Here is a 16,913-nt window from a genome sequence, read left to right as displayed (position 1 = left end):
GGCACCTGTATACATATGTAACAAACCTGCACGTTGTGCACATGTACCCTAGAACTTAAAGTATAATAATTAAAAATAATAATAATAAAAATTTTAAATAAGTAAAAAATGGTTATATAAATGAAAGTGTAGAAAGAAACAAACCAGAATATTAATAATAGTTGTATTATGGTTATGTGATTATAAGTGATCTGTTTTTTCTCTTTTTTCCAAATTATTTTAAATTGGATTATGTTAGTGTTCAAATTTTAAAATATAATCATGTGAAAAATGTTCTTTTTAAAAAAAGAGAGGTTATAAAAATAATACATTGGGAACTAATCAGCAACTAATGAAATAATGCCCAAATGCAAAAAGTGATGATGTTCCATGAAGGTTCCATGTACCTAAAGCAACTGGATCTCATTAAATCCCTGGGACCTAAAATCAGGCTAGCTGGGGTGGGTCTATACTCAGCTTCTCTAAGTACAATCAATTTAAGAGAAACAGGAGTAGAGGTTTAGTGGATTAGTCACAGCAGGCCATTAATCTCTGCATTCTCAGTTGTAATCCAGCCTCTACCAACGAGATTGGAGGAAAAAAATCCCACAAAAAAAACAAACACCGGGAAAAGCTCTAAAGCAGGCTCCCTAGAGACAGACATACTCAGGTCACAGTTTGCTTGTCTTTACTTAACATCAGTACAGTATTTATCATCTGTCCTATTTCTTGTTGGTTTTCCTTTCATGCCTTTTGCTGAAATGCTCAGATCAGATATATTTGAAAAGGAACCATACCGCAATCCCAGGAATAGCTCAGCATTTAATTATCATTTAAAAAAATCCTTCTGTCAAGTGAATATGAAACACAAATCAAAGCTATGTTTTCATGTTGCAAATAGGTTGAAAAAAACATGGGTAGGGTTATCATAAATACAAATTAGTGCTTGGGGAAGCAGGTAAAACTGAGCAATGAAAAGGAAATAGAGTAGCCAAATTTCAGTAAAAATGAGTGACAGTTTCAAAAATTGCAGGGTAAATAGTATCTCTTTTATCATAAATGGATTAGACCATAATAATACCTCACTTCTTTACTGCTCTGGCAAATGACCTAGAATTTACTAATGTATTAAGTGGGAAAAAATAAGCAGCAAATTCCTGAGCCATGATTCTATTTATGCCACTACTGTCAAGGCCGAATATTTATTGGATTACATGAGACCACATGTCTACATGAGAGGTTTTGATAAATTTAAAGTGCAGTTGTAAACTACAAATAGGTGGCATTAATTTCTTAATTTTTAAAAAATTATTAAAGGAACATATGGGCCAGACCCAGTAAACTGTCTCTGAAGATGATGCTATGAAAAGACATCATTATCTCCCTTTTTATTACCTTTAAAATATTCCCCAAACATTCTAGTTTCCCCTAGTGAATCAGATGCAACCAACCTTAACTGATTACGTGCTATATGCAGACATTGTGCTAAACATTTTCACATGCATTGGCTCATTTAATCGCCATGTTTTACATGATATTGCCAAATTCCTTCCTAATTTTGCTCCATGTGTCTTTTATTATTTTAGCTTCAGCCATAACGAAAGCAAAAGCCACCATTTATCAAGTGCATTCTACGTGCCAAACACCAGGCTCCACATTTTTTTATTTCAAGCCCGCTTAACTCCAAAGATAGGTGTTATTACGTCCAATTTACAAATGAGGATACTGACACTTAGTTAGAGATGTTAAATAACTTCCTAAAGTCACACAATAAGAAACAGCAGAGTTGAGGTTACATAGTAAAACAATGTATAATATTTTCAATGAATGCTCTTCAATAAATCTGTAGCAGTCAATGATGACCCCTAGACCGTTTCCCAGTGTTGCACTAGAGGGTGACAAGGTAATCTTCAACAAATATTATTTGGGTTATTTTTCTCATAATGTCTTATCTTATGATTGCCCATCTAGAAAGTCATTTGCCACTTTTCTGTTTACTCAAGTCGTGAAAGATCTTCCCATATTTTCATCTTGTTGCCTCAACATTTCAAAGACTGGGTAAGTTTAGCATGAATAGCAAATTTGAACAACTTTCTGTAAAAGTCTGTTAACATACTAAAGTTCCCAAGTTGGAAAGGGACCTAGAAACTACTTACTCCAATATGCTTAACCTGTTTAAAAGGAGAAAACTGGCGCCAGAATAGTAAAATTAATTCCTCTATGCTACAGAAGTAGCAGTGGCAAAACTAATGCTAAACACATGTCCTAACTTCCATCCTAGTCATCTCTTTAGCAAATCACCTAATTCTAGCTTTCCTATAATGTATAAAAATGTCCTCCAGGAACAATACTTAAGAAGGTTTAAAATTCTAGACCTAGAAAAGGTATTTGTTTATTCTTAACCACGGTTTCCTGTCTCTGATCTAACTTGTTATGCAAAATAACATCTTGAATCCCATAGCTATTGAGGTTTGTTTAATAGATTTTGAGGTAAACCATTGCTGAAAGGATCTTTGAAAGATTAGTCACTATTCTATATACTTGCTTACTCTCTCAAGGAATTCAAGCACATTACTAGAGCCTCATAAACAGGTTATACTTTACTTTCGGATATAATACAGTAAAACGATAAGGAACTTCATACTGTTTGACCCAATAATCACAATATTGAGATTATTTTTTAAAAATAATTCAATAAATATCTACTTGGATAAAAACAAATGCCAAAAAATGTCATAAACTAGAAACAACATATATGCTTAAAAGCAAGGGAAAAGTTAAATATAAGTAATGCGATTTTAGATGAATAAACTACTCTGGAAATATAAGAAAAAAATGCATATTAAAGTAGCAGATACTAGCTAATTGTTCACAAACCATTTTCCCTTTGCGCCTGGCTACAAGGCTAGCCTACAACTCTCCAAGTGCTTTAAAATAAGATGTTAATGGGTGCAGCACATCAACATGATACATGTATACAAATGTGACAAACCTGCATGTTGTGCACATGTACCTTAGAACTTAAAGTATAATAAAATAAATAAATAAGATGTGGCTGGTTGGGCACTTTGGCTCATGCCTGTAATCCCAGCACTTTGGGAGGCGGAGGCAGGAGGATCACTTGAGGTTGGGAGTTTGAGACCAGTCTGACCAACATGGTGAAACCCCATGATAAAAAAACAAAAATAAAAATAAGATGTGGCAATGTGACTGACCAGAAAGGATGTCCACAGCTTTCCTTCTTGGCCCACAAAAACCCCTTCTGTGGTCTTCCTCTACACATTTTTTTTCCCCATCTGGTGATATCGATGCCCAGGAAAACTTTGGAAACCACAGGAGGTAGCAGAGCCCCCATCAACCTTGAGACTCCAAGTCACTACTAATGACATAATTTTTTTTCTTGTATCTCTTTCCTCTCACCAAGCACCTACATGCCCACACACATACATTGACATCTATTGGACAATTAATGCAAATAAGAAGTAAGCCTCCATTATGTTATGTCACTGAGATTGCAGAGTGTATGTGTCAGGGTTCAGGATATCCTGAACTGACACAACTAGGAAGCAACATGGGAAAATATTTAAGATACAAAGTTTCTTTTTAAAGTACAAATTGGAAAAGTTACAGTTTCAAAATTTAGTAAACAAAAATTTGGTCTATGGGGAATAATTTTTTTCCTAAATTTTTTTCTAATATTGTATCATATTTGGCATAAAATACACTCATTGATTCCTGGCTTCACTCACGTCTGTGACACTAAAACACTTTGCATATACAGTCCCTGTCTTGCAAGGAGCACTGGTCGAGAAAGAATATCTCAATTGAATACATGATTGGCCTAAACAACCAAGGCATAAACACAACTGTCATTCATTAAGTTGTTCAACTTGTCTTACTTTGGATGTGGCACATTATACGCCTTTACCTGGCTTAGTCAAGCTCTCATTTCAGCAGTTCTGAAAGCAGATTTAAAAAAAATAAAAAATAAAAAAAAAAATAAAATAGCACGTGGCTCTCATTCAGCCAATAAAACTCAGTGCTAAAACAAAACTAAAACTAAAAGGCCACAAAGAACTACACCACAGTGGAAAAATAGGAATGAAACTTGTTACAGAAATAAAACATAATGACTTCACTACTTTGTATTCCACTCTACAGGGTTTTGAATCAGTGTAACTTAGAGCCAATATCATTATGGTGCATTATAAGACTTAGACATCAAGTGACATATTTCTATTCACACCCAGGTCATACAATAGAAACCTGATACTCACCAATGTCTCACTTTAAAATCCCCAAACATCCACTGAGAAATTAACAATAAGGCCCCTTTTTTTTCTATAACCCCTTTTTATTTTTTTTCCGTAATTAAGATTACAAGCAAACAACATTATTATCCAATTGACCATTTCCTCACAGTTGTAAAGATTAACCAGGTGATTACAGGGTGAATTCACAGCCAAGGACAGCAAATCCACTCCATTCTTTCAATTCCTTGGCTGCCAGCTCTTCTCTGGTAAGAACTAGTCAACTACACCACAATTCTGTTACAGAAGGCCAGAGGGGAAGTAATGTTTTCTGACACAAGACCGAAAACACCATAGAGACCACAGTAATTTCCTGTATTGCTCTGCATCAAGACTAAAAAGTGGGGTAGGCTATTCTCCCTCAAGCACTCTAGTTCAACACTAACTAGGGAACAGTGAGCTTACTAAAGTGTTGTTTCCTCCCAAGTAGGAACTTGGTAAGAAATACCATACATGTTCTAAGCAATCTCCTCAAGAAGGAACAGAGATGACATGGAGAAAAGAATGACAGTGTATTCACCGATCTTTAATTGTCCTAGTTCAAACCTTTGGTATGGTGTCATAAATACAAAAAGGGCCAAAATACATTTTAAACAACTATAAAGTGCCCCAAATAAGGATGATTTGTCAAATGAAATATGAGTCAGAGCAGGGACTAGAAAACTATCAAACATATTGCTCATTGGGAAGGTTCCCATTCTCTGTGACTCTGCACACTCAAAAACCTACATGCAGTAGAAGCAAGACAACAGCTGAAAGAGGTGTCATCTTCATCTCCCCTCCCTCATGGCCTCAGATCTTGTCCCCCAGTCTCCCCTGAATGTGGAAAAGCCACTCTCAATCTCTCCTTGTTATTCATTTATGTATTAATTCAGTCATTCATTATTGAGCATTTTCTAAATGCCAGGCACTGGGTTGGGTAATGGGAAAAAAACACACACACATTCGTGTGTCACTACATACACATTCTATAGGGCAAAGACCATTGCTGTTTTGTTTGCTACATTGTATCTTATGCCTGGCCCAGTGCCCACCTCATAGGAGGCATTCGTTATCATTTGTGGAATAAATTAACAAATATATTAAACACGGGGAAAAAAATCTTCCATATATATTACTTTACTGTTTATTTCAAGAATCCTCTGAGGTATTTATTATTATTCTAACCTTGTGTTGGAGGACAGGCCTATGCTCCCTCAATAATTGCAGCTATCAGAATTGTTTTCCTTGAGGGTAAAAGGTAGCTGTGTGTGTAGTGAGAGAGAGGGGAGCAGAAAGAATATGTTGACTCACATCCTTCAGTAAATGTGTTTATTCCAACTCTGGCATTGCTGCCAAATGTGTTGCAAAGCCAGCAAGACTTGGCTCTGGAAAACTCACCTGAAAGTCGTAGGCCTCATTTCCTACTGACAGCCCCTTCAGCCACCAGGCATGAAGTATTGGACAAAGTTAAAGATTAATTCTTCATTTACTGTGACGAAAGTACCACCTCTCCCAGATCAGCAGGCAAAGGCATTTGTATGCTGTCTCCTTCATAACCATTGATAATCTCTCCACTGCCATGCTGATGGCCCCCTAATGCAAATGTAATCAAACCCCACACTGGCTATCCCGTTACCAGCCCAATCTTGCTAATAAACAGCAATTGTGGCTTTGTTATAAAAGTGATCCTAGATCATTTCTCATCACCCAAACCTTCCCACCCCAGCCCCTCACTGCTGGAAATCCTTTAAAGTTCTGTTTAAGGTTACATGAAATAAAAACTGCAAAAAAGTTACAGAAAACCTTCACTAATCAATGAGTAAGATGATAATAGACATACTGTAAAATTCACGATCAGTCAGTAGGGTCCTGGCTTTTTTTCCCCAGGGTGTAAATATATGGCAATAAACTAAGTAAAGAGATGATATAAACTCTGTAATCTATATCTGGATTACTCCAAAGCTTCTGGGAAGCCATCTGGAACCAAGGACAACACTGGAAAATGATCTGTGCCAAGTGGAGCATAGCTGGACAAGAGCCAAAGCTTTAATACTGACTGGTCTCTTCCTAATGAAGGATGCAAACTGCATACTTCCTTGGGCCTTTAAAAGATGCCTTCCTTGCATAGAGGGGCACTAGGTGATTCTTACTGACAATATTATATGCAAGGGATTACTGTTATTGAAATTACATACCTTATATACTCTTCCATCTCAACCTCATCCATCGCACTACACTCGTTAGTTGTGGCCATGTTGACTTTTTGACCGTCCCCTGAATTAATCGTGTCCTATGTCCTATCTAATCTCCCTTCCTTTGCAAATGCTGTTTCATATGTTCATCCATCTCTCATCACATCCTTCTTGGTTAATTAGCCAAAATCTTCCACAACAACTCTTTAACATCCTTGGAGACTCACCCTAAGCATCCTCTACTAACACTACTTACTCTCCTTCTCTAACCCTCCTACTTTCAGGATGAGTCAGATGTCCCTGCTCTCTTCTCCTCAAACACTTTCTATATCTCTTTTTATTACAATGCCTATCACATTCTGCTGTGACTACCAATATTTAAAAAATCAGTCTCTTACTAGATGAAGAATTTTTGGAGGAAAAGGTCACTGTCTTACTTATTCTGGTTGGATTCTGAGTACCTGATGTACAGTGTGCCCTCAATAAATGTTGAATGATTAAGGGGACAAAGAAAACCATTTCAATTTAGGTCTCTACACTCATTCTATACTAACTGAACCATAGAGTGGGTAAATTGGATATATCATTTAGTTAACCAGGGGTATATTCTGTTAAGTGAATATGTACTCTATTGGAAATAAGAGTTGAACAGAATGTAATAAGATAAAACTGCTACACAATGCTTTGTAGTGCTTCAAGCATCTGTTTTATGTCAAATAGTGTATCTATTGCTTAGCCCACAATTAATCTTCATGACACCAATGCATGTACAGATGATTCATTTCTCTTAGCCTTCATCTAATGCTAAAGACATTGTTATTATTCTTCAAGTACAAAATTGAAGACATTTGTATTTGCTTAACCTGAAAATACCAAATCTCAAAGATCAGGATAAATGAGAGCCACAAGAGATTTATAAAAAATGAATTTTTAAAAAAGTCTATCACTTAGAATGTCCCATAATGGCCTAATTGATCTATCAGGCCAGGATTTTTTTAATGGGTTTTGTGATCAAGAATAAATGTTGACAGGAAAAGAAGACAAGGAGTTGAGTTTCTAAGTAATATCTTAATACAATCAAAGTAAAAATATTAAGTTGCACACAAACCCGATTATGTCATTTTCCTTAGCTCCCCATTAGCTAGCTCCTCATAAGTAAAAGGTAAGGTCTAAGGCTTACAATCTCCTTCGCACTGGCCTAAGGTTATTTTTGTAACCCCTATATCCAGTCATTTATTGTAACCCATCCACTCCATATGCCCAATCCACCATACTTTGATATTTTGTTTTTTAAATGCCTTCTTGTCTATGAACATACTATTCTTGCCACATGATATGTCTTCTTTCTCCATGTTCTGTTGAAATCTCATGTATTCTTCTAGGTCTAGCTCATATGTTTTCTATAAATCTTTTCCCTTCCCCACTTGTATCTACCCACAACAGAGTTAATTGCTCTTCCTTTATATTTCTATTATACTTTATACACACTTCTATTTTACAGCATGTACTCTCTTGTTAAATACTAAGGACCAAGTATTGTTCATTTCTGTGATTCCAGTGCCTGGCATACAGTTTGCTGTCGATACATTTTTGTTGAACATAGAATAAATGATTAAATAATTAATTGGCATTTAGAAAAACTGATCCAAAGTGTCAACAAGTATTATTATTGATGTCAATGATGATGATGATGATAATTTTATGGGAGCAACTTGAATTTACTGAATGATTAATAACACGTCAGGCAGTATGGCAGATTCTTTTGTACATTTTCTATATCTCACATTTTACAGATGAGGACTTAAGGCACACAGAACTTAAATTACTTATCCAAGACCACACAGAGAGTGAATCCCAAAGTTAGAATTCACATGTCTGCCTATCTGGGCTCTAAAACCCAGGCTTGCTCTCATATGATGTGTATTGGCTAATGGCTACTGTATTCCAGATACCACATTAGCCATTTCACAAATGGTGTTTTATTATCCTTATAATTACCTTGTAGGAACAACAACCTTGAGAGGTAAGTATCTGTTTTACAGATGAGCAAGCTGAGAGCCTACCTCCAGTCCCCTCCAGTTCACCCCCTGCAGAAGAACTCCAACTCAACTGTCTACAATCTCAAACAGGCTACAAACTCTGTAAAGTACAGTGCTAGTTGTAGACATGCAACATAAATTTAAAATCCAAAGAAATGTCAGAATTTCAAATGAATTTTAACCAAGAATCCATTGAATTGATGCAAAGATCCGTAATAAAAAAACAAAAGTCACAAAGTGAATAACCATATTAGGATACTTCATATTCTCTCAATTCAATAGCTCCCTAAGTGGGCTCATCCCAACTTTCCAGCATCTCCCAAAGTGAATCTTTCATTTCAGCTGGGACATTCTTTAGCGTACATCCTCGTTTCTATTCCTCCTTTTTGATGATGAGGTCCCCTCTGTCTCTTTCATCAAAATCTCCAAAATCAATCTCCTTTTTTTTCATGTCTAGACTTCTCCCTTCTATATAATTTATGCCAATTATTAAACAATTAGACATTATTCTTATTCGTTTATATCACAATGCATTTTAGCATTACAACATTGCATTTATAATAATATCTTAACAAATAAACATTACTCATATTACATTATATCATTATAAACTGTGTGTATGTATCTCAACTTTGCTTCTATAACTGTATCTTAAGTATGGATCATATATAGTGTAAAGCATATATAGTGTAAAACAGACGCTTTACACTTGCATAACGCAAAACATGTTTATTCAAGAATAACTCTCTGAAGTTTCCCTCAGCAATGCTTTGAAATAGGCAAAGCAAATATAATTTTTATTTTATGGATGAGGACTGAGATTCTGAGAGGTCAAGAAAACTGCCCAAAGTTATAAAGGTAATGAAGGTGGAGTTGTATTGAAGGAAAAGTCTTCTGATTTCCATATTCTTTCTATAATGACTTGCTATCATACACATTTATGATACTTGGATCTCTTTTTGACCTAACCCTTAGGCCCAAGTATATAATGCTTAATTACAGTGATAAATTGAGATGTTAGTTACTGACTTGGACTGGTACTCAAACCCCTCTCCCCAGCCAAGGGACTGGCAGTCCACATTGACATTTATTTTTGCCCTTGAGATTTTATACAACTCCAAAAGACTTTCTTGACTCACTATCTGGAGAGTTTTATCTATGATGGTGGTTATCTGTCAGTAACTGGGCTATATGACATCACATGGGAAACTGGATTTAAAGAAGCCACATTGCTAAGGAGATCATCAGATAAGTAGTCATTGTAAGGGTGGGACTTTTTATTGGGGGACATTCTATTTCGAGCCATATTGAAAGCATATGTAGTTTGCCATTTTTGAGGCACTTTAAAGTTGGGTCTATACTGCATTATAATATGCAATGGAAAGAAAAATTCTGTGAATCCCCTGGGTAATAAGTACTACATGGTTTCCAGGTAGTTTAGTAAACTTTCCAAGCCTCAACTCCATATTGGACTTACAGGGATAAAGTGGGTTACGCTCATGACTATGCACCAAAGCTTAATGCTACCAGTCTCATTTGTATGGAAAGGAAAATTAAGAGACTTTTCATAATTGTTTAGCCAAAGCTTCCTGGAAAATAAGATTTGTGCTCAATGGTATAGATGTGCTTGCTGATGATGGTTTTCTTTTTGCTTTTAAACAAGTTGATATGGAAAAAGGTAAAAGCTCTACTCCACCATGAACTAAGCCTATACAATACCAGATTTGTAGGAAATAATGACATTATTGCATGCTTACTATGTGATAGAAACTGTGCTGTGTGAAAATCATTGGACACAATATCTCATTTAGTTGATAGAACAAACATGTGGTATGTGTACTATTATCTCTTTTCTACACATAAGAAAACTGAAGTTATGCCATTTTAATGTTAAGATTAGGAAAACAATGTAGGAAATATTCCTTGCTTGTAGAGATTGCTGATCCTAAGATGCTAGAGGCATTTGGGTAATAGCCTCATCTGTTTGATGGACAGGGTAATGTACAACTCAAATGCTACCTTAATTCTAGCTCTAAACTGTAATCATCTTAAACTTTTACTACCAAATTCTCTAAGACTTACATTCATTTAACCCAATTTATTCTTTCAGAGACATCAATATAAAAAAAATTAAATAAAAATATTTGAAAGGAATCTTGAACCAAAACGTAAATGATATACTGAATTTTGACTCAGGTAGACCTAGATGTGAAACCTCTAGGCTGAAGCTCTGTGGGCTTTGGTTGCTATATCTATAAGATTGTCCCACAAATTCTAAGAATAGATGAATTAAATATGTGCAATATATGTAAAATGTGTGAAAATGCCACATAATTCAAATGGTTGTTGATGTTATTATTATGAATAAACTGACAAAGAAGTAAAGTTACATAAGGAGGAAGTAGGATGCGTTGTATAAACTAAATTAGGCAGCTCTTGTCTGACCAGGAAATTCTCTCCTCATGCTGCTAAGCATACATTCTTGCTGATCTGAGCTGCTTTGGTAGGAGGGGAATGGTGCTCTTGCAGTACACAGAAAAATCATTCTGGTTCTCTCTCTTTAACTCTCTGATCTCTTCATAGACCCTGGATGCCTTACATTTTCAGTAAAGTGAGATCTGAGTTTAATGGAAAGCCAGAAGAACTCCCAAATCATGCCCTTTAGCCTAGCTGTGTTGCATTAAGTAGCCAAAGCTGATGTGATCTCGCAAATAAAAGACATATGTGCTACTGACCCAGCATCTAGCTAAGCCTGGCCAAACAGTCCCATTTTCCAATAGTTTCATCAAAACCAAATTATTAGTGCAGAACCATCAAACATGCCAAGCCCAGGTGTCTGTACTTTAAGCAATATATCAAAATAGGCCCATGGAGAAATTTGAGGGTGGGTTAGAGGAAGTATTGGAACCTTTGGTTAACAAAACACTAAGCTACAAAGCACCAGTGTGTTCCTGAAAGCAAATGCCACCAAATGAAATTCAGTCAATATATATTCCATACGACAAATCTACTACCAACATTTTCCTTCTGTAAAGTGTTTAGACTGCAGACTTCTACTAGCCTTTTCCAGCCTGGTGTTTCTCAGTAATGGAGCCAACTCTATCAGTGCTTTAAGTATCAATGTCTGGTAACTCTGTAAGGATTAGCACCCATTTAATGGTCAGGAAAATTCATTCCAAGATGCTAAAGAGGTGCTTTGTTTTTAATTTTTTAATTTAAGATTTAGCAGATTCTATGATCACAGGGTTATGTTCCTTTCAGTAGAGCTCAGTCATGAGTAAATTAAAACTGCAAATCATGGAGACAGAAAAGAAAGATCCACTAAACTCTCTCAAAGCCACAATTATTCAACCTTAGTGCATTGCATTTCCTATACATTCTAAGGCTGCCAGACAGAAAGAGAATGGAGTCTGAGTCTCCCAAACTGTAGCAATTGTGAGTCATAATCATATTACTAATAATAATTCTCACATACATGGGCATTATTAAATGAGTGGCTCTGCTTACAGGAGGATGAGGCCATCCTGACCATGGAGAAGAAATGGCCTTTTAAAGTTGTTTATGGATGTGTAAAATAAAGAGTATATGATGTTGCATCCCTGCCTAAATGTCTTCATAAAGTGCAAATTAATGCAGATCCTAACTAGGCATTTGGAACGCTAACCTAGTTTTCTGTGTTTAGCTAATAGCTAGCAATTTTGCTTACACTTTTATCCTCTCATTACATAGCAATAATGATTATTTAGTAAATACATGTGAAAGGCCATGTACTCCATAGCACTCCTCCTGGGTTGGAAATAACCCCCCTCCTAATGCTTCCATTTGAATAATTTAGTTGCTGATACACCAAATCAAATATAGCTGTGACAGGTATCCCACTAATGCTTTTTTTGGAGGCTAAGATCAGACCCTTTCTCAGCCTGTTGCCCTCGGTGATTGCCTGGCCAAACTCAGGGTAAGGGCTGGGGACAAAGAGGATGCTGGAGGAAATCCAGAGCCTTAATCAATGTTAACCCTTTATAAATCTTAAAGGTACTCAGATGGCTTGTCTGATTTGAAAATTATTAATGATACTGGGGAGAAGTAAGGAAAGGCTATTTTATAACTAGTCAAATATTCCGGAACAAGAGAGAGAGTTTGAAATAGACATGTAGAAGAGAAAGATGTAAAATATGGCCTTGTGAGATGCCACCCAGTTCATATCTGGACATATGACTGATACAAACCTTTACAAGTCACTTGAGAATTTTTACTCCTAGATGCAGAATGGAATAATAGAAGTCCCACTAGAGGAGTTGGGGTGACCCCAGGGCACATTTTCTTGTCTGCCAGGTACACAACACATCTCACTGATGTATCACAGAGACAAATTTCTTAATAGGATAACCAAGTCCCACATAGAATGGTTTCGGATAACAGAGTCCCATTCCTTCCCTATGAGGAGAAAATTGGAAGCGAGACTGGGATTTGGAACAGAGTCCAGGGTGAGGGCAGAACTAGGGTTGTTTTCTCCTATCAAGAATCAGGTCTGGCTTAAGGGGAGGGGATTGACAGGGTTGAAGGAAGAGGCAGGAAACATGTCTCTCCACCCCAATGCTGCTTAAATGTGGCTGCTCAAAGGGGCAATATCCTGCTCTCCTCTTCTGATGACTTCATGGGAAGTTGGCCGAGTCCCCAGTTCTGCAGAAGGAATGCAGGCAGAAGGCAGCACTACAAATGCGCTTTTCCTTGGGTGCTCAAGTGGCAGGTGTGAAGGGAAATGGGGTGGGTGCCTTCAATGGGAGGAGCCACGGAACTGGGGAATACTGCTGGTCCAGGGGCTTTCCCCTTTCCCTCCCAGCTTCCTCTCATCCCCAATTCCCTGCACCAACAAAGACACTGCTCAAAAACCAGAACCCGTCCTAACACACTCAGGCACAGGTGTCCACAAGCCCTACCTCCTTCACCTCAACACCCTGAAATCCCGTTTGCTCTTAAAAGCACAGACAGGCCCAAGTAGACTGAGAGGTCTGAGCCAGCACATCCTTGCTACTGGGAATTAAGAAACACCATGATGTAAAGTGGTATTTGTGACACTGTAGTGCTTTAAAAAGAAAATTGAGGGGTAGAGGAGGGTGTGCCAGCAGGTTTCAAAGCATCGCAATCAGTCCTGATGTGTTTGGGGAAGGCATGGAGGACATATCTGATCCCTGCTGGTACTCTCCAGTCCTGCATCCTCCCGCAGTCTCTTGAAAGTGTTTAGATACCCGGGCAGGGCCCCGCGTCCATTTTGCCAGCCAGGAACCACCGAGTTTGGGAACTTTGAAAGCCAGGGGATGGGGGTGGTGGTTGCCAAGGCTCGGATTTCGGCGCCAGAGTTCTCAGCCAGGAAAGCAGTTGAAAATCAACACCCATCTGGCTCTTCTTTCTCATCCCCCACCACTTTTTCCTTCACCCTTCCAGGACTGCACACAGATCCTAACCACTCTCCCCGTCCCGCCCCCCACACCCCCCAAACACATTCAGACACCCTTGGGCTGAGAAGGATTTTGATTCTGAAGGCGGCAAACCCGCAGAACTGAAAGGGTCTCGCCACCCCCCTCTCCGCCCCGCGGCTACATACAATAAAACCCCATACACCCCAAACATCACAACATAACCCAAATCAGCCAGTGACTTCGGCGCGTCCCGTACCTGATATGCAGATGATGAAATTGGCTTGAAGAAGAAAAAGCACCTCCCAGACTATTTCCATCCTCTGATTCTCATTCCAAGTGCATCACTCGACGGGAAAACAGGGGGGGCAGGGGGGAGCCCGACACGGCACACACACATACACACGCGCACACACTTCCGAGCGAGTGCACACTCGCACTCCCACCCGACAGCCGGCCGGGGACAGTCACCCCCAAGATCAATATCGCAGTTTGAATTGTTCCGGCAAATCTCCCCTCGGGCTCGACGGATGTGCGCCCCAGATGTGCTGACACATGTCCGATGCCTCGCTGCCTCGGAGGTCTCCCCGCTCGCGTGTCTCTTCTCTTCGCACCAGCAGCGGAAACCGCACTAGCAGCGGCGGCGGCGGCGGCGGCGGCAGCCACCTGAAGCCACCAACACTGGGCTCTTCCAGCAAAAATGAGACCCCGATTCGCCTGGCGCCCCAAGAAGACATAGACGATAGCCCCCCGCCGGGCCGCGCCGTGCAATTCCGGGCTCCCGGGAGCGCGTAGCTCGCTGGCTAAGCCCAGGCAGTCCGCGGCAAGTTGCCCTCGAAGTCCGCCCCCCTCACCGGGGCATGGTCGGAGGGTGGCTGCTGCGCTCCGGGGCCGTTCTTCTCCTGCTTCCGGGGGGCGGGGAAGGAGCAGACACAGCAGACACACAGAGAAAGAGAGGCAGGGATTATTGCCCGAAACCGCCAGCCGCCGGCAGCCTCCGCCGACCCTCCCTGCTCCCCAAGTCCGCGCGCAGCCTGCCGCCTCTCAGCCGGGTTCCGGCCGTGCGTCCAGGGCGCCAAGGGGAGGGGCTGGGCCCCGGGGACTGGGGCGCGGTGGGGGCCCACGGACTCTCCAGGTCGCGCGCGCGCTTCCTGCTTCTTTGCTATTTTCCTGGACTCCCCAGAACCCCCAGTTGCCTGGCTTCCATCGCCCGCAACTAGCGCCGCTGCCGAGATTTTCCGCAATGCAACTGCAGGGGTCGTTATTTCCTCGCCTACGGATCCCGATGCTTCCCGACTCAGAGAGGAGGAGGGCAGGTGGGGGCGGGAGGAGGAGGAGGAGAAGGAGGCTCGGCCAGGTGAGCGTCCCAGCCGCCGCCGGGAGTCCCAGCGTCAGCTCCGCAGCCCGGCATCCGGGGGCGGAGGCAGGAGGCCCGGGCGGGGAGGTGCGGCTGAGCTCGGCCATGAGGAGGAGGAGGAGGCTGGCTGTTACAGCTTCAGGCCACCTTGGCCGCCGCCTCGGCCCCAGTCCCTGGCAGCCGCCTCCGCACTCCGCACCGCCCTGGCTGCCTCTGTTACCCTCCAGGATTTTCGAGTTTCTCTTCCTAAAAAGAACTTCGTGCTGCGGGTTCGGCGCGGGAGACCCAGGCAGGACTCATCCTGGGAGTGCTGTGCTGTGCTCTCCCTCCGCTGCGAAATATTGGAGATTTTTTTTTTTTTTTTGCATAATTCATTGCCTGCCCTCTCCATTTCGTCCCTCTCATGCCCCCCACCCCTTCCCCCTTTCCGCTCCAGTGCCAGAACACTACTTACCCCAGAGTTCTTTTCTCTGCAGGTTCCTAGACCAGGTGCAACTCTTGCCTGCAAGTCCCTGCCTCTCTCCTCGCGAAAGGGGGGAACACCGCCTTTCCAAGTCCGGGTGTCAGCAGCAGCTGCTGCCAACTGCGCCTTCGCCCAACTCCAGGAGGATTCGGGACTATTGGAAACCCGAGCTTTAGAGGAACGGGGTTCCCTTCTTGTCTTTCTTTTATTCTGCTTTTCTTTAGGGAAGCTCTAGTGCTTTGGAGGCTTTTGCTGGGCTCCAGGATACTTTCCGCCAACGACACTCAGCAGCTTCCACTGAAGGAGATTTCCCCACCAAACCCGCGCGCGCGCACACACACACACCCAGCGCGCGGCGCTCCAGGGCCCCAGGGGAAGGTAGGGGCGGCGCGAGCACCACCCACCCACCCAGGCCGAGGCCAGGGGCAGCCGGTCCGCAGAAGGTATCGTGGGAGGCGGGCTGTCTATAGCCTAGGAAAGACTTGCACCCGGTTGCAGTGTGGATGCGGGAGAATTGAAGAAAACCCTGTGCTCAGGACTGTTTGCCTAAGAGGGCTGGGAACGAAAGGGGAAAGACAAAATCTCAACAGATTTGTTTGCTTCCATCGCTGCAGTGGTGGTTTGCGAAAGCTCAAACCTACCTCTTTGGGGTTACTGACTGACGAAGAGGAGGGAGCGTAGAGGGAATCCCTGGGAAGATCCAGGATTTCTCGGCGCGCTTGTCCCGATTGGGAACTGTGACGTTAGGAGATTTTGCACAAACGCGGATGAACACACACATAACAAACATAAACACACACATACCCCGCGGGGATTTTTTATCCACTTTTAATTTTTGATGTTTAGAAGCTACTTCAGTATAAACCTCGGTCGAAGAACTGCACAAAGGGTAGATAAGTGGAGATGGAGGAGGGGAAGGAAAGGGTGCCGTTCATCCGCACAGAGTCAATCTAGTGAATCTTCCCGTGTTGATCCCAGCCCCCAGGCTGTGCGGCATCCGAGGGTGCGGAGTGGGAGCTAAAGGAGTTACATTACAGTGCTCCCGAGATTCTTGAAGGGACTCCAACTGCCCAGGAGTCTGGTGGGTCTTTTTGCTGAGTGGCGGGGAGAAGACGGAGGAACAAGAGAGAGCACACAGCAGATCAGCAGCTTTCTGAGCTGTCTGGGCTGGGCGGCT

At 41.3% G+C, this 16,913-nt stretch overlaps 1 protein-coding gene across 3 annotated transcripts in view; it reads right to left on the bottom strand.

The window, feature by feature from the left end:
• Positions 1-16,475, bottom strand: part of CA10 (carbonic anhydrase 10) — a 533,205-nt gene extending 516,730 nt beyond the window's left edge. Inside the window, exons 1-2 of one of the 3 annotated variants that reach the window (XM_025361853.1) lie at positions 16,378-16,475; positions 14,176-14,818 (exon numbers count right to left, since the gene is read on the bottom strand). In XM_025361853.1, coding sequence (XP_025217638.1) covers positions 14,176-14,236 — 61 coding nt within the window. In that variant the 5' untranslated portion in view covers positions 14,237-14,818; positions 16,378-16,475. Of the gene's footprint in view, positions 1-14,175; positions 14,819-15,727; positions 16,256-16,377 lie in introns of those variants that run through there. The other 2 variants (XM_025361852.1, XM_025361851.1) reach the window with 2 other exon arrangements.
• Between the last annotated feature and the right edge of the window lie 438 nt (positions 16,476-16,913).

The sequence above is a fragment of the Theropithecus gelada genome, chromosome 16 (genome assembly GCF_003255815.1).
Source record: "Theropithecus gelada isolate Dixy chromosome 16, Tgel_1.0, whole genome shotgun sequence".
In the NCBI taxonomy this organism is placed as follows: Eukaryota; Metazoa; Chordata; class Mammalia; order Primates; family Cercopithecidae; genus Theropithecus; species Theropithecus gelada.
The sequence above is the reverse complement of the archived record's forward strand: the minus strand, read 5'-3'. Positions and strand labels throughout refer to the sequence as shown.